This window comes from Mesoplodon bidens (assembly GCF_964165515.1).
Source record: "Mesoplodon bidens genome assembly, chromosome: 8".
NCBI lineage: Eukaryota > Metazoa > Chordata > Mammalia > Artiodactyla > Ziphiidae > Mesoplodon > Mesoplodon bidens.
In genome coordinates this window covers 21,768,285-21,787,158 of record NC_138165.1, presented here as the reverse complement: position 1 = coordinate 21,787,158, position 18,874 = coordinate 21,768,285, and the positions used below count along the sequence as shown (strand labels likewise).

Here is an 18,874-nt window from a genome sequence, read left to right as displayed (position 1 = left end):
CCAGAGGAAATTCCCTGGTGGTCCAGTGTTTAGGACTCTGCAATTTCACTGCCGAGGGCCTGGGTTTGATCCTTGGCTGATCCCTGGTTGGGGAACTAGAATCCCACAAGCCGTGCAGTGTGGCCAAAAAAAGAAATCCTTCCAGATATTCTTGCATATAGATTCCTGGGCTGGGGACTGAGGTGGATACCACCTGATTATTAGAGTCGAGAGTTTGGTAGCTGGTGGGGTAGGGGTTGAGTGGAGGTGGGAGGGACAAAACCAAGATGGCAACACCAGAATTCTCACTGGGAACACTACTTTTGACACTGGCACAAATAAAGCACACAGAACATACGAGGCCACACAAATAAGTCAGCTTCTGAAAAGTGAGATTGTTACAAGGCTCACAGTTGGGCTGGAAATTTGGGAGTGTCAGTAATAATTTTTGTGTCTAAGGACAGAAGGTATCTGAGTTATACAAACAAGGGGGTGTACACTATGAACCCAAATGAACAATTCATGGGTGAGGAGACTGTGACTACATTAGCACAGGGAGGGGTGTATAATGACAGGATCAGTTTCCCCCATCTGAGTCACATATCTTCATAGAGAGGTTTTTTTCTTATGGTAATAAAAGTTGTGACTATCCAGAATATCTATACATATTCAAAATACATTCATAATACATTTTACATCCTGACAAATTAATTTTGGATCATCTCTTTTAATAATCCTAATATTTAAAATTTGTATTTAACTGTACACCATACATGGCTGGACTTCAAGGAATCTGTGAACTCCCTGAAATTATATGTAAAACTATGTGTGTATGTATATTTTTCTAGAGAGGGTCTCTAGCTTTCATCAAACTCAAACCTATAACTCTAAAATGATTAAGACCCAATGAATAGATAATTAAAAATTGAGAAATTAAGCCCCATAACAAGGACCTTTTTCCCCTCATAAAATCAGGGCTTTTTAGCATAAATTCTGACGTAAATATTGTACTTACATCAAGAGCCACAGATTGCTTGGCCCACGACTTCTTCACTTGATCATACATAATTGTATTGTTGATGCCAAGGCCACAAAAGATGACAAAAGCCTAGGAAAGAGAAAGCTCACTAACTAAAAATTGCAATAACTCATTGGCATAATCTAATATAAAAGCAGGCAGTCGTCAGGAATGGGCCTTAAAATATAATTTTATTGTATACAGAGGTAGGCCTTGGGGAAATATGTATATTAAAATTCTTAATTACTATTGTCATGTAACAACTTTATCGCTCACATTACACATGAGAAAAATGATGAATGTCATTGTGAAGAAATGACTTTAAATACCTTTAAAAATGTACAGTCCGTTTAAATGCATTCTTTATTTAGGTTGTGAACTGATTTTAGTAACTTCATCCCATTTAACCAACAGCCACCTCTTTCAGTAGCTAGGCTATAAAATATTTTGGTCAGGAAACCAAGTGAGTGTAAATGAGGTAAATGTTAAGGGGACAGAGGATCCAGATTTAGAACCAATGAGTAAAGAAGCCCTGATGTAGCCTCAGCTGGAGAAAAAGAAGCATGGGGTTTTCACGTTGGCTACTGGTACAAAGTCTACTAGGAAGCCTGTTCAAGGCTAACCTCTCTAGCTAGAGGGCAGACCGGAGTAAACGGAAGCTTGTAAACATAAGAAAGGTGATGGCAGTACGCCTGGCAGAGCTGGCTAGAGGTCTCATGACTGAACACACACAAACAAGACAAAGATAAGACAATTCACACTTTGGAGAGAAGAGCGAGGCAATTCAATCTGTAAAAAACAATCAATTAGGGTAAAAACATCTAATTCATGAAAAAAGAGAATCAAATCTTACCTAAACATTGATATATTCTTTAAATCTTCCTTTAAATTTCATCACACTGTCAAAGTATAATGATTAATAAATGTCAAATAATTATTTATCCTTCCTAATGGGGGCAAGCTGTAACCAGGAGACTACTGGTGACTCAGCTGTAACCCCTGGTTCACAAATTTATTTTCTTACCTCAAAAAGTCGTTGATCTGCGTCATCGAAAGGTTTCCCATCAAGTCTATTTAACACTTGAGCCACTCCTGTGAGAAGAGGTTGGAATATGTGGTCATTTTTGGTGCTGGACACCGTGTTCCTACAATACAGTAAGATGACTCTACACTCCTTTAAGTGCACACACTCAGCTTAATCCCTGGTTACTCTCACACCTGCTGCCTTCGTGAGAGCAGATCTGAGGTGTATAGGGATGCAGTCTATTTTCCAGCTGTGATATCCAGACCAGGTCTCAGGGAAGCCTGGAGTTCTACCAGGCATCAATCAGATTCCCTAAAAATGGTTTTCAAGATGACTGTGCACAATAATTGATGTATCTGGCATACACATATATACACAATTACATACTTATACACATATACATATACATACTTGAATATCTATAACTGTATGTATATATAAACACATATATACATGCAATATATAAAAAATTTTTAACTATATATAAATTTTAAAAATATAAAAATAATGTACATACTTATATAAATATACAATTTTTAAAATATATATAACTAAATTTTTTTTTTCAATTCTCTGAAGCACAGCGCTTGAGTTGAGGCAGCATGGCATAGTGATTAAGAACATAGGCTCTGGAGTTAGACAGTCTTGGTTTGAATTTTCAACTCCACCATTAGTGGTGTTACCGTGAGCATGTTACCTAACTTTTTTAACACTGAATTTCCTCATCAGTAAAATGAGGATTAAAATGTTAACTGTCTCAGTGGGTTATGAAGATTAAATGAGATAACATTTGATTAATGTTTGGAAAGCATATTGTTCCACAAGGAGAGAACATTCAAGAAATGTTAGGAATTATGATACAGTTAACTTTCAAAGCAAGGTTAGTTTTGTTGCCTGCTCCCAATGGGGTTAAACTAGTATTAACAAATTTAACTTGTGTGTGTGTTCTTTCCAAAGTTCATTTCCAGCATTATACCAGATGTTTGAGGCATGGCTATCAAAGCACACAAGTCTAACTGGAAAAATTCAACAATCTTGAAAACCATTCCCTTGTATCCCTATTTAGTATAAACAAAAATGACTGTAATTCTAAAGCATGCTTGTATTTTTTAAAACACCTAACTTCGCATCAGGCAGGTAAGTCATCATATGCTAGAAGACATGTATAATAAAATACAAAGCTTTTAGTGTGCAACAGGCAAACTACAGTCTTAGTTTTGAAAGAATAACAGATGTTTACTGTTAGAAATGAAATGTAGGACTGCATGTGAGATTGCCATTGGACATCTACAGATAACGTACGGTGTTTCTCATGAAATTTCTCTTCTCTTTAAACGTAAATATTATGTATTTTGGGAATTCCCTGGCGGTCCAGTAATTAGGACTCCATGCTTCCAGTGCAGGGGGCAGGGGTTCTCTGGTTGGGGAACTAAGATCCCACATGCTGCACAGCGTGGCCAAAAAAAAAAACCACTTTAAATATATTTAAAATTCTACACATGATGTAATTTAATGCTTTGTACTAGGGGCTCAAATTCTCAAATCTTAGAATATACTTTATTTTCAATAATGTACTAGTATTTTCTGCAAATTAAGCAAACTGATGAAAAAATTCTCTTAGAATTCAAGTCTTAACAATATTCACAGAATACTGAATCCTTTGGTAAGTCCAATATCTTAGAGTTTAAGAGGCAACCTTAGGGTGAAGCAAAGAGAGGCAAATAGTTACATTAGTTACCAAATGTATTAGTTACCTTATGTCTCTTAGAAAAATAACACATTTTCATTGTGTTTAAATAACTAATGTCTCCATCCTTCTTGACTTTAACAACTGACCCCTTCTCGCCTAGACTTCTTTCTTAGGTTTGAGATTTTCCTAACTGAATTTTCAAGGAAAGGAAAGGAGCAGGGAGGGAGAGAAAAATTGGAAACTGCTTTGGTCCACAATTCCCTTATTCAGGAGTTTGACCTATTTTGGAACCATCCAGGCAGAAAGACGCATGTACAGTATATGCCTAACAATGCACGTCCTTTCTTCCTTTGCATTTACTCCACGTGTAAAAGCATAGATGTAAATATGTAGATGTACTAGGAGTTAAGAAGCCCGAGTTTTACTTGGGACTCTGCTACTAACTCACTTTGTGACCTTATGCAAGTCTTTTCTCTCTCTTTGGGCCTCAGTTTCCACAGAGTAAGATAAAAGAGTTCAGTTAGCTGCTTTCTGAAATCCCCTCCAACTTCAAAACGATTGGTTCTTATTTAAAGGAATAAATATTTGTTCATTGTCCTGATTAACACTGATTCATCAGGAGTCTTCACTTACGAGATTACACAAGAGTATGAGACATAAGTTGATGAGTCCTGGACATAAAAAGGGGAACATTTAAAAACGAGATGGATGTTTTTTTTTTTTTTTTTTTTTTTTGTGGTACGCGGGCCTCTCACTGTTGTGGCCTCTCCCGTTGCGGCCGGACGCGTAGGCTCAGTGGCCACGGCTCAAGGGCCCAGCTGCTCTGCGGCACGCGGAATCTTCCCGGACCGGGGCGCGAACGCAAACCCATGTCCCCTGCATCGGCAGGCGGACTCTCAACCACTGCGCCACCAGGGAAGCCCGAGATGGATGTATTTTAAAGTAAATTGTATTTCTTTATAAAAGAAGTTTGAACTATTTAGGTAATGTCTTACCAATTATTTGGTGGTTGCTATTCCAAATAGGTACGCAGAGAACCGATCTTATGTGAAAACCAGATATCTGCTCAGCCTAGGATATAAGAAAGTAATTAACTAAAATTAAATATTATCTACCCATTTCTGACATATAGTTTACCACTCTTCATAACAGATATTTAAAAATAACTTTTAAAAAGATATATTATAATCTAATTGTAATGCATATACTCACCTGTCTCTTTTCATTTAAAACATCACAATGCACATCCCAAGGAAATCATGCCCTAACCAAATATGAATCAACCAATAAACCCCACACCAGCACTACCTCTCCCAATCCCTGCACGCACGTAAAGCTGAATGTTAAACTATCTTGATCACGATCATACCACCAGACAAGAATTCTGGCAACTGTTTCTGCTCTGAGTATTTAGAGCATTTTAATTAAACCAGTGGTCAATATTTCTCTTTGAGCACATCTTTTATAAAAAAAATTTGAGTCTATAATACTGTTATATGTGTATTTACTTTTTTAAAATTTATTGAAGTATAGTTGATTTACAATGTTGTGTCAATTTCTGCTGTACAGCAAAGTGATTCAGTTATACATATGTATACATTCTTTTTTTAAAGATTCTTTTCCATTCTGGTTTATCACAGGATATTGAATATAGTTCCCTGTGCTATACAGTAGGACCTTGTTGTTTATCCATGTATTTACTTTTAATATTCTATATTTCTAACATTACAGATTTATTACATATGTTGCAAAATCATATAAAAATAAAAGTCACGAAAGATAAGATAAAAGTAAGGGTTCAGCAATCTTTCTGTACCCTAACAGATTGTCAGGAGATGATATATTTGAAATACAAAAGTATAATTATCAGCATCAGACAAATGTCATTCAGTAACAAGCTCCACTTAATATTAAAACCAATGATCCATATTTGAATTGTTAGATAAGGGCTACTGAAGACTGAAAGGGTGTTAGTGAATTAATATGACCTTGGTTTCTAGTGAGAAAGGTCAACCTGTCATCCCAATCCAATCAGAGAAAAACTAAAACATTGAGGTTCCAGATTATGGTTATTGAGATAAAATATTTTTTTTATATTTTAAAACATTTATTGTAGAAGTTAAGAGCTACATTTTTTTAAAAGTTGAAGTTGGAAGTTAATTTATACACCTAAATTTTATATTTGGATTTTTTTTTGGGTTTTCCTCTGAGGAATTAATTTTCAGATGTCTTCTACTCTTGATACCAGTATATTAGTTTTTTAAAGTAAGTTTTTGATCTTTTCCTAGAAATCTTCCCCTATTCCTAGCTCATAAAGATATTTTCCTATTATTTCCCTAGAATCTTTATTGTTTTAACTGTTACTTTTAGATTTACAATCCAACTGAAAATAATTTTTGAGTATAGTGTGAGCTGAGAGTCAAGATTCTTTTTTTTTTTTTCTTGGTGGATATCCAAATGGACCAGAACCAATTTTGTGGGGCAGGGGAAATGCCTCTCCCCACCACTATTTGGTACCACTTTTTTCATTAATCATGTGTCCATATATGTAAGGATCTGTTTCTGGACTCTGTTCTACTTCATTGATTTATGTGTCTACCCTTATACCAATACCATACTGCCGTGAATAATAAAGTCTTATAATACATCTTGGTATCTGGTGGTGTAATTTCTCCAACTTTTTTCTTCTTTAAGATTGTCTTGACCATTGTTGGCCCTTGGCATTTCCACATTAATTTTAGAATCAACTTGAAGTACACACACACACACACACACACACAGTTGAGATTTTTATTAGGATTCTATTGAATTTATCAGTCAATTGGGGAGAAACTTGACATATTTACATCATTGAGTCTCTCAATCTATAATATCCCTCTATTTAGAGTTCTTAAAAATTTTTCTAAGCAAACTTTTATAGTTTTCTATGCAGAAGTCTTACATATAATTTGTTATATTTGTACCTGGTGTTTTAAAAGTTCGTGTTATTATAAATGGTATTATTAATTTATTTTCTAATGCTTTTGACATATAGAAACATAATTGATTTTTGTATATTGAACTTGCATCCATCAATCTTGCTAAATTCAATTATTAACTTTGATATCTGAAGTGCTTTGGATTTTCCAGGCATATTATCATGTCATCTTACTCTTCAATTCTATGCCTTTTAATATGTGATTTTAGATCATATGATTTTTTTCCTTTTTCCATTTGTTAAGAGCACAAATTACATCAATTGATTTTTGAGAATTCCAGAAAAAAACAAAAAAACAAAAAAAGCCAAAAGCCTGGGCATAAATCATTCATCAATGCACTCTTTCATCATATATTTATTTACCACCTCCTATGCACCAGACACATTGCTGGGTATTAAGGATATAAAAATGAATTCAAACAGTTATTACCCTTAAGGAGCTCACAGTCTAGCCAAGACAGAAGTAGTTAAGATAAAATAAGTGTCCAAGTAAAGAACGTTCAGAATACCACAGAAAAGCCAGCAACTGACTGGTTTAGAGAAATCTGGAGCAGTTTTAGCTCCTTAAAAGTGGGTCTTCAAAGATGAGGGTGACGATGATGACAAGATAACATTTACTGGATGCTCACTTGATGTCAGGCGCCTTGTTCTGCACTTTCACATGCGTTATTACATATACTTACTCAAACAACCCTATGAAGTAGGTACTGTTAACATCTTCCCTCAACCAATAAGACCTAGAGAGACTGACTGCTTTGAAAGTGGAAAGATTGGTTCAAAGGAAGCCAATCACAAACACATCCATCAAAGTTATCTTCCAAAAGAACAAAGTGGTTTTCTTCCTCTCCCTAAGGAGAGAGTCTGAATAACAGCAATGTCAGTGAGCACGAAGAGAAGGAAGTCAATTTTAGAGAGGGCTGGGAGGTGTAATCTATAGACTTGGGCTGGCCAGAGCAGTACTAGGATGCTTGGGCGTGTTCTGTTTTGCTGAGGGTCATACGCAATTGTTGGCGGTCCTGCCCCAGCACTGAGCAGTAGGCACAATTGGCTCTGCCAACTCTTGGGACAACTGTAGCCCCTGTCTAACCTCTCCCGGGAAATCTGAAGCAGGTGAGGGTAGAGGTCACAGTGCAAGAAGAAAGGGAACATGCACTGAGTGACAGAAACAAGGAGAGAGACAGCCTGAGAGGCTTGGTGGTGACAAAAATAAAGCTCAGGCTCTTTGTCAGTGAAGTAAAAGATAATTTTGCTTACCAAAAAATTAGTGTAGTTCCCCAAAAGAATTTTTATTGTAGGGAGGTAGGAGTATGTGTTCTACCATCCCTACAAAAGATAATATTGAGGTTCCTGGTTTGAGGAAGGGCGGTGGAGCTCCTTGAGGTGGGGAACACAGGAAGTTTCAGGGAAATGATTCCAAATTCAAGCTGACACACATTACAATTGAGAGGGCAACGGGAAGGGAGAGAGAAGAAGGAGCCTCTCGTATTAACTGCGTAGGTAAAATCACCAAGAAAGAGCTCGTCCAATAAAAAGACAAAAAGGATGAAAAACTGAATCTGAGGGGACACAATATTTAGGACAGGAAGAAGAAGGTAAGACGGAAAAGAACTCCAAAGCTCATATTCTTCAGCTCAGGCTTTATAGCATTCCTAATGTGTGAACACATTGCTAACAGCCTTTCTGGAAACAGATTTATTGACATGTATCCAGAGTCTAAAAAGCATAAACACCCTTTGCCTTATCAATTTTATGTCTAGGAATTTATCTTATGGTAATTATCATAGCTATGCACAAAAGTTTACGTATAAAGGTATGAACCATAGCATTATTTATGATAATGATATATCAGAAATAACCTGAACATTCCACTGGAGGGAGTTGGTTAAGTAAATCATAGCACAGTAGAATATTATCCATCTAATTAAAATCATGCTATAGAAGAATATTTGTAAACAGGGAAAATTGTAATATATTAAGTGATAGTAGTGTGGGCATCGGTGGGTGTACAAACATATATTACATACATTGGAAAATCCTGGAAAAATTATAACCATAATAGTTGCCTTTGAATTGTTTGTCCATGGGAGTTTTTGTTTGTTTCTTTGCTTTTAAAATAAACTTTATTTTTTAAAACAGTTTTAGGATCATAACAAATGAGGCAAGTACAGAGAGTTCCCATATACCCTCTGCCCCAACACATGCACATCAACACCCCTCACTATCAACATCCCTCACTCGAGTGGTACATTTGTTGCAATTGATGAACCCACACTGATTCATCATTATCATTCAAAGTCCATAGTTTATATTAGGGTTCACTCTTGATGCTGTAGGCTCTATGGGTTTTAACAACTTTATAATGACATATAGCCACCATTACAGTATCACACAGAGTAGTTTCACTGCCCTCAAAATCCTCTGTACACCACCTATTCATCCATCCATCCCTCTGGCAACCACTGATCCTTTTTTCACCCAGCTCTATTGAGGTATAATTGACAAAACTGTAACATATTTAAAGTGTACAACATTATGATTTGATACATGTATACACTGTGAAAGAACTCTGCCTATGGGAGTTTTTTAAACTACTATTTCTATTTTCTAAATTTTAGATAATGAATTACTTGTACGCAAGAGAAAGAGTTCTTTTCTAAATAGAATTATAGGGGAAGTACAGGGTCAAATCTTGCAGAATAGTCAAACAGGATAAGCGCTGAAAATGGGCTACTGGATTTAGTAACACAGAAGGATAATTGAAGGCAAAGATAGTCAAGGGAAGAAGGAATGGGATGAGGAACAGAAGTAAAGTGGTTAGTTCTGGAGAAGAGGAAGGCCACACTGAGAGAGCAGACCTAGAGTCTCGCATGGGCTGAGCCCAGGAGGAGGGGAGCGGCGACCGAGGATGTTGAGGGTATTTCTAAGTCATTCCCACTGTGGCTGAGGAAGGGAAGTGGGGCCAGCACTAACTGGCTATGAGCACAGGGAAGAGGGGGTGGTGACGATGACCAAGCTTGATGAGCCCAACAAGGTGGGAGAGGGGAAGAAGGAAGGATGGCAGAGTATGATGAGAGTGAATTTTCCAATTTTAAGATCATTGAGGCAATCTCCTAGTTGTCTATTTGTGGCAATGGCTGTTGTTTCTGGAAAGATAAACTAACCCAGGTTAGTTTATATTACTATATGAAACAGCAAGGCCTGGAAGCATATATCACCCTCTGCAGGGATTGAAGGAGAAGGAGATGGGAGATGAAGCCCGTCGTAGAAGCACAAGACCTCTGAAGAATGAATCCCAAACAGGGTAAGGAAGAAGAAGAAAGTATGGAAGAAAGAGTCATCGCTGTGCATCAGATAACCCAAGTCTCCAGATTGCAGCAGTTAGTGGAGCTCAAAAATATCCATCGGCCCCTCGACCCCAACCAAGTCACCAAAACTCTTCATGCCTCAATTTTGTCATCAATATTTATCTCATGCACACCAAACTATTAACGCTGGTTATCTCCAGATTTTGGCATTAGAGCACCTTCTCATCATTTCTTCTTTCTGCTTTTTCTTATTTTTCCAAATTGTTTTACGAGAATATGTGTGTAAAAGGTTTTCAAAATTTGTAAGGTGCTTTACAAGTGTAAATATTACTAGTATTGAAAGAAATACCATCCCAGGAATATCTGCTCCATTGTTCCACAAGGTGCCTGCTCGATCATTCTTAGATTAAAATTCACATCATTAGAGTCCCAAATATTAGACCATATGAGACTAAGCAGCCTTTCCAGGAGGCTACCATTAAAATAAATACATTATCTAGGGGTGCCTAGTTCTTTCCAATTAAAGATGTATATACTAAAAATTCTCCAAGTCTCTGTCCTCATTGGGTCTTTCCAGTTAATGGATATAATTTAAGACGGTTTACCTCATGGAGCCATCAAAACATACTTGTCATATTTTCCAGACTCTCAAAGGCAGTCAAAGGGAATGTTAAAAGAATTGGTGATAACGTAATACTACTCATTAATGTGCAACGTGTTTTCTTCCCCTAGAATGGTATGTGCAACTTTAATAGTAATCTAAAGTAGTACTTTATCCCCCAAACACCAATCTACCAGTGAGAAATGCTGGTACTAGGACAAGTGAGGGAGGAGAGGTTCTGAGTCAGTCCCCTGATTTCCCTGAAACAACAAAGAGGCATTTCTTTATGCCAACCTCATCTGCACATAGGTTTCTAGAACATTGCCTACAAATGATTCCTTAAATTCCTGATGAAAGCACTCCTAAAAAACTGACCTTTGGACTTAGAGCCGACGCATTGTCTTCCACCACCGATGCAGCAAAGTCTGTGCGACTCTTAGAACCATGGCCCCCTATGTGTCTTCACTACCCACAGCTTCCCCATTGTATAACTTATTCAAGTCTTAGTAATCCTCCTAACTTTCCTCACCCTCCTGGTCATCTGGAAATTTTATATCCATTGTTCAACCTTCCCTATCAAATCCTTTTCTCGGGAAAGGCTCTCAGCCTGGTTTACACTAAGTATCAGCAACTGAGAGATTACCGGGAGCAAGTGCATTTCAGCCCTACCTCTCAATGGTTCCATTTTTGCACGTTTCCCTTTGTACCAGAAGCATAACTGATAGACCAGAAGGCGTTACAAAGAATGGAAAAGGAGTTGTCCTGCCAGGCTAGCACTCAGCATCCCAGATTGCAGAAGTGCTTTGCTGTGAAGATCTGACAGGCGAAAGGGGCTTTAAGGCTCTAAGTCAAAGGATCTCAGAGCCTGAAGTCCCATTATCCTTAAGTGCTACAGGACAAGGGTAAGAACTTTTGAGTTGTCTGTAACAGGCTTTAATAAAAAAAAATTTTTTTTTGAAATCAGAGAAAGAACGTCACAGGGAAGAATTGCATGGGATTGAAGAGTGACAGAATTAATATCATGACATCTTAGATTTAACTGTGTAATTCTGGGCATCAGCCCCCCATGGCAGAGGAGACCTGGGTGCTGATGGGTTTTCCACCACTCCTGAATCTGTAACACACAGACCACCAAACCATCCATGCATAAGGCCTGCCCTACTTTTTAGCTATTTTCTGCCATTCCCCTTGCTGAACCTTTCCTATTTAAATGTTGGGTCCAATTGTTCATTTCTGTTGCAGGCAGAAAAGAAACCCTGCATGTAATGGCTCTGAAAATTCTTTCCATAACTATATAAAGGGAAGGAAATACTAAATTAAGCAACAGAATAGTATACCTTATATTGAGTAAATAATAGCTTGTTGTGCATTAGTATACTTGTTTTAAGGTGTTCTTTGATCTAGTATGAAAAAAAAAGGGCAGAAAGCTTCACAGATGATGTGCTAGAGTGTAACTAATTATTGGGAGTTGAGTTCATAAGCACAATGCTGACTAAAAGCAAGGCCAGAAAAATTGTTTCATGGTGAAGGTGTTTGTAAATAGAGTATGCACTCCAAGAAGCCACCTGACCCAATGTCAGGTCATTTGCAAATGCAGTTTATATACATGCTGTTGGGACAGTCTCAGACAAGGATATTAGTTAGAATAAAATCCAACCAACACTCCTTGCTGATGAGGGCAATAGAAAGTAATCCATCTGAATTCCCCAAAGATAGAGCAAGACAAGTTAGTTTACTTAGATCTTGCATTATTTCAATTCTGGCTTTGAGTAACAGTTTATAGTTTTTAGAGGGCTCTTAATAGCCTGGTAAAATATAATTTCACATAAGATATAAAAGGTCTAACATTTTAAAACATCATTATAATTTTGCCTAATTACAAAAACAATATATGCACTCGTGAAATTTTCAAGTTAAACCAAAATCAAAAGCTGTAATCTTGCCATCTCTAGAGATAGCAATTATTAACAGTTTGGCATAAGTTCTTCCTGATCTTTTCCTACAAATATGTAATATGTTCATACATCAATTTATAATATTCAACAATATATAATTATCCATAAATAACACAGATAATATATTCAACAATACTGAACAATATTCAATAATAATGCTTATTAGTTTTGGGGGATACATCAGTGAGCAGAACCAATAAAATTCTCACCTTCTTTGAGCTTACATTCTAGTGAGAGAAGGTAGATGGTAAACAACACAAAAAAATACATAAATAAATTATATGTTAGAAGGTATTAAAAATTATGGGGAAAAAATAGAGCAGGATAAAAGGGATTAGAAATACCAAGGGCACCAGACCTTACTAACAGGTAACATTTGAACAATGACTATAAAGAGGTGAGGATGTGACCCACACAGACATTGGAGAAAGAGTATTTCAGTAGAGGAGTAGCCAGTGCAAAGGCCCTGAGGTAGGTGTGTGAGTGGCATGTTCTAGGAATAACAAGGAGACTGGTGTGGCTGGAGAAGTATGAATGAGGGCTGAGGATAGAAAATGAGGTGACCTCATGTAGTGCACTGTAAACCTCTGAAAGAATGGTGAGTTTGGATTTTACTCTAGTGAAATAAGGAGACTGTGAAAACTTTGTGAGCTGACTTGCGATACAATATAACTTAAAAATTTAAAACCCCTGGCTATTGTATTGAGAAAAGAGTGTGGAGGGGAAGAGCGGAAGCAGAGAAGTAGATTAAGAAGCTACGGCCATGAAATAGTCCAGAGATGATGGTGGCTTGGACCTGAGTGGTAGCAGTTGAGTGGTGAGAAATGGTCAGATTTTGGATGGTCAGATTTTGGATAAATTTTGCAGGTAGAGCCAATTATACTTCCTGATGAGTTAGATGTGCAACACGAGAGAATCGTGCCTATAACATTTTTGGCACGAGGAAGAACTGAGTTGCCTTAACGGAGATAGGGAAAGAGAGGAGCAAGCTTGGCAGAAAAGAGATTGTTGAGTTCTGTTTTGGACATGTTAAGTTTGTTGTCTATTAGAAAAATATGTGCATATGTATGTACATAAACCCACATATATTATTCTATACATACTTTTAAACATTATTCTCAACATACTTCTCTATGACTTGCTTTTGTTCTTGTGGACATTTTTTCCATATCAGGACATACAGATCATCTCATGGGGTATTTTGTATGGACTCAATTTTAGTCTTTATTATAGTGTTGTAGGCAGAATTCTAAAGATATGGCCTCCAAGATTCCCACCTGCCCACCCTCTACTTTGTACAAATCTGGTATAATCCCCTCCCCTCGGGTGTGGGTAGGACTCATGAATATGATAGGACTCTCACTTCTTTGATTAGGTTATGTTATAAGGCTGTGATGGGACAACCTCTCGTGTGTCACTCCTGACATTATGTAAGCCTCTGTGAGAGCCAACTGGAGTTTCTCCCTTTGGCTCTGAAGAAGTAAGCTGCCAAGTTGTGAGAGGGCCATATGGCTAGTAGTACCTGAGGGCAGTCTCTAGGAGCTAAGAGAGACTTTTGGCCAGCAGTCAGTAAGAAAATGGGAAGTTCAGTCTATAACTGCAAGGAACTCAGTTCTGCCGACAACCTGAATGGGCTTTGAAAAGAATGCCAGGACCAAATGAGAACGCCACCTGGCCACCTCCTTGCTTTAGGCCTTGTGAGACCCTAGGCATCATGCCAGACTTCTAACCTACAGAAGATAATAAACAGGTGTTTGCCTTAAGCTGCTGAATTTGTAGTGATTTGTTACACAGCAACAGAAAATTAATATACATGATATTCCTGTCCGTGTCTTTAGGAGCCAAGCATGAATACCCCTACCACGGAGCAAATAACTGATTAGACTACAAAACCCACTAGCATGATAACCCATGAACGTGAGTGTTTCTTGAGCCACTATGAATAAATATAATCAGTTATATTTAGTCAGTCTTTTCTGTCTTGCATCCTTTTTGAGGACTGCAGAATCTTGTAAGAGAATTAGCATACAGTGATCTTCATAAGGCTGCAGAATTTAAACCTCAGAAATTTGGTTCTGGCTTTGTGACTGTCTTATATAACCATTCTGTCATAATTTTCCACCCATAAACCAAGGAGTTTGGCCTTAAAACTACGCATGCTATCAAGGCCAGCAGGTACCTCTCTAGGAGTCAAACAGGCAGACAGAAGGCAAGTAATCACTGTGCCTCACTGCTAAGTCATTCTGTTCACCACAAGGAGGGAACACCATTAAATATTTAAAACAATCACAAAGAGAACACACAGCAGGTAAACAACTATGATTACTTGCCCCGTAGCCCTCACAGCAAGTGCCTGGGATGAAGTTTACATCACATTAAAGACACCCCTTTGTAGCTGCTATCAAAAGGAAGACCAAGGGTTTCAAAATAAGGATCGTTCTCTTGCTGCATATCTTTGGGCAGAGTTTCTGAGGACTTACCAGAAGTTACCACAAGGTAGGAAAGACACAGAAATGAGAAATACAGTTTCCACTTTGTATAGCCAAAGCAAATGTTGATGGAATAAATTCTCTCTTATTAGGCACTGGCTTTTAGCCTTATGATTTAAGGACTGGTGGGCTGCTTGGGCCTGGGCAGTATAGCCAGCCCCTAAAATCCGATCATACCTAAATGTGCTTGGGTAACCTGGCCCCTGGATGGCTGGCCAGCCACTCTTGTGAAGAGCCAGGGCTGCACATTGCTGGTCTCCATAGGGGAGGATATGGTGAACATCTCCCCACAGCAGCCCAAGGCCATAGGACATGCATCCAGCCTTATTCACCTTTGTAGGTAACACCTGCTATTGTTTCTCCTCTGACCAGACAGGAAAAGACCTGGCTTTCTTGAAGATCTACAAGTTATCAGATTACTGCCACCATCCCTTTTTTGCTGTCAACAGTCACCCTTTATTCCTCTCTTTGGCTAGAGACTTTCTTCTTCTTTTTTTTTTTTTTTTTTTTTTCCTTTTCTTTTTTTTTCGGTACGCGGGCCTCTCACTGTTGTGGCCTCTCCCGTTGCGGCTCCGGACGCGCAGGCTCAGCGGCCATGGCCCACGGGCCCAGCCACTCCGCGGCATGTGGGATCTTCCCGGACCGGGGCACGAACCCGCGTCCCCTGCATCAGCAGGCGGACTCTCAACCACTGCGCCACCAGGGAAGCCCGACTTTCTTCTTCTTTCCTCACTGTGTCTCTGGAGGAAAAGGACATTGACATTGGCTTGTCCATGATCAAGGTCTGCTGGTCTGCAGTTCTGTGTAAAGACCTCCTCATTTAGAGAAAAGGACCTGCTTCTAGCAATCCCTCAAGAACCAAAAAACTAGTCCTCAACCAGACTAAAATCTTCACCTGACATTTATATATTTATAGGACTACACAATTTACAAAATATTTATATAGAATTTTACTCGTTACATTATGTATGCAAGTAGTATGCCCAAGACTACCCAGCTGGTGAGTGGGGCAGCTGGGACAAAAAGATAGGTCTGCCGGACATAAATTCCTACACCTGTGTAGACAGAGGAATGACAGAGTGGTGACTGTTTTCCAGGCAGCCCCTGAGCAGCTGGTCCCCATGAGAGGCCACTCAGGGAGAGAGAACTGAATTAGGAATCAGAAAGCTCACAGTCTGTTCTGTGCCCTGTGTTGAGGAAGCTGTGTGGCCTTAGGCAAGTCACTTCAGCTCTCTGAGCCTCTGTTTCCTCACCTGTAAATGAAAGAAATCTCTAATATTTCTATTAACTGAAAGTTGATATATCTACAGTATGAAACCCCAGAATAAGGCCAATCCACTTTGGGGGGCTCTATCCCAGGTCACTGCTGTCTAATGAATTGGGGTCCTTCTTCATGTTCAGTGAAGAGAATCCAAACTGCCAGAATTAGTCACTGAGCCATTGAGAAATTTAGGATAGATATCAGTGCTCAGGATATAGACTTATGTTGAGAAAATCTATATGAAAAAATAGGAAATGCTTTGAAAAGAATTCCCCATGAAACCTCCCTGCAAATTATCATTTTTGTTAAGCAGCCTCAAATTATTCAGGGAACTTAGTGAATGTAGAGAACAAAAAAGCACACAGTTTTCCCAGTGGAGATACCTATTGGAGATAATCCATTAATTCTGGATTTAAAAAAAAATGATTTCCTTATATTCTACCACTGATAAACAACTACTTAGTCATGATTACTGGGAAAAATTATGGACCCATATATCAGACTCAAGAAGAGAGGACGCAAACCTTTGCGAGAAGACAGCACAATTCTAAAAGGTACCCTCTGTCTCTAGGATAATTCTAGAATTGCCTTTAGTGAAAGAGTGAAGCAATTCCATTTTGTCATTGTATTTTTTTATCTTGAGGGAAATACTTAGTATGTTAATGAAAGATATTATCTGAATTGATTGTCTTTATCATATCATCTATACCATCTTATATCAGGCTTATAAGGAGAAGGTTCAAGCCTCTTAGCTTCTTGAGGGAGAGCTCTGTGGCTCAGTCTGGAGTCTGTTTCATTCATTAATTAACATAAGCAGTTGACAGCAGTCACTGAGGCAAAATATTCTTGAAAAGGGAGGAAGCCTAAGCAGATAAATAATTTTGTTTTTTCCTGGTGTGATACATAACACACACACACACACACACACACCATACACGCATTTGTAGGACAAATCTATTAACTACCTATATTTAGGCATAATTTTCTCTCTCTCTCTCTCACCTCCATCTGTATTAATTAATTCTTTTCCAATTTTTTCCCCCTCAGCATGAGAAGGGGAACATAAAGTAATTTTATATTTCAGTACCACACAAAGAGAACATGTAAAAATCACGGTATACTGCATCTTCAGATTTGCAATTAAAATCTGGTATTAGTTGTGTGGAAGATTGGAAGCATTTTAGGTGGAAGGTCAAGAAATAATGATGGTCTAGGTACTTGCTTTATTTTATCATAGGGAAGAAAGTGACTTCACAAAATGGTCACTGCTTAAACTACCACAGTTTACTGTCTTCAGACATCATTGCCTCTAACTACTGGATCAGGGCATGAAATTTTTATGCTCAGTCCCATAGAATTAACTGTTGCATTTTTGCTCGAGAGCCCACAACATTCTTTTTATAGATGAGCGGGCAGGCTGTCTTACTGGAATGGACTGTAAGTGTGGAGGAAGATGTAAAACGGCTATATCGCTAATCAGGAAGAGATGTGGTAGGAGTCTGCCTGTAGACAGGCAGACTATTCAGGCTATTCAGGCTCACTGTGGGCTATTCAGGCTCACTATATTGTATCAGCAAGAAGTATTCTTGAGACATATACTGTTTTTCATAAGAAAAAAAGTAATGATTGGTCAAGAACTTTTTATTCCCTGTTAAAGGTGAAGATACCTGTAGCCTATGACCCAGCATGTCACTCTCCTAGGTACAGACACTACAGAAACTCTTGCACATGTGCACTTGGAGACATGGACAAGAATGTCCTTGGCCGTTATGCATGTAACAGCAAAACACTGAATCCAAATGTCCATCAACTCTGCAGTGGATAAAGTGACACATTCATACAATGGAATACTTAGGAGCCCTAAAAATAAATGAATGAATTACAAATGCACATGACTCAGGAATTTATGTTGAATGAACAAGCAAGCCACAGAAGAAGATATACAGTATAATTCAATTTATATAAAGTTCAGAGACATGCAAAATGTAGAATATGTAATAATACGTAAAAATGTAATAATATATTTGGCAGGGATTCAAACATATGTGATGAAACTATATATAAAAGCAAAGGAATGTTAAATTTAAATTAGGATAGTGTGTGGGAAATAAAGGAGATTGGATTAGGGAAGATCAGTACAAGGATTCAAAAGTAATGATTGTATTCTTTTTCTTAAACTGGGTGGTGGGTGTTTATCATGTTTTGTTACCCTTTTGCATATGTCTTATGAACCAACTTTTAAAATGGTGTAAATTTGTTGACTCTTCTTGCTACTCCAGAATTTGACTTTATGGCCCAAAGCTCAGAGCAGAATAATAGCAAGCCATACCAAATTTAGCACTATAATTTGGGGTAGGAATCGACCATCACCTCTTAACCTCTAATCTAATATGTTGACTTTGTAACAATGGATTGGCAATTAATGATTTTTTTCTGCATAGCTAGCCTTTCAGTTTGTCCAGCTGTTACTGATGTTAGTAATAGAATACTGAGAGCATTTCTTCATAAAACTGTGTGTTTAGAGGTCTTTTCTTCAGTATCCTCCCTCTAAAGTCGAGAAGGGAAGAAACATCGC

General features: G+C 38.1%; 1 protein-coding gene across 1 annotated transcript in view; it reads right to left on the bottom strand.

Moving 5' to 3' along the window:
* The window catches only part of PDE11A (phosphodiesterase 11A), a 454,637-nt gene that overhangs the window by 189,672 nt on the left and 246,091 nt on the right, over positions 1–18,874 (bottom strand). Inside the window, exons 7-9 of the mRNA XM_081242289.1 lie at positions 4,707–4,782; positions 2,022–2,089; positions 995–1,087 (exon numbers count right to left, since the gene is read on the bottom strand). Coding sequence (XP_081098415.1) covers positions 995–1,087; positions 2,022–2,089; positions 4,707–4,782 — 237 coding nt within the window. The remainder of the gene's footprint in view (positions 1–994; positions 1,088–2,021; positions 2,090–4,706; positions 4,783–18,874) is intronic.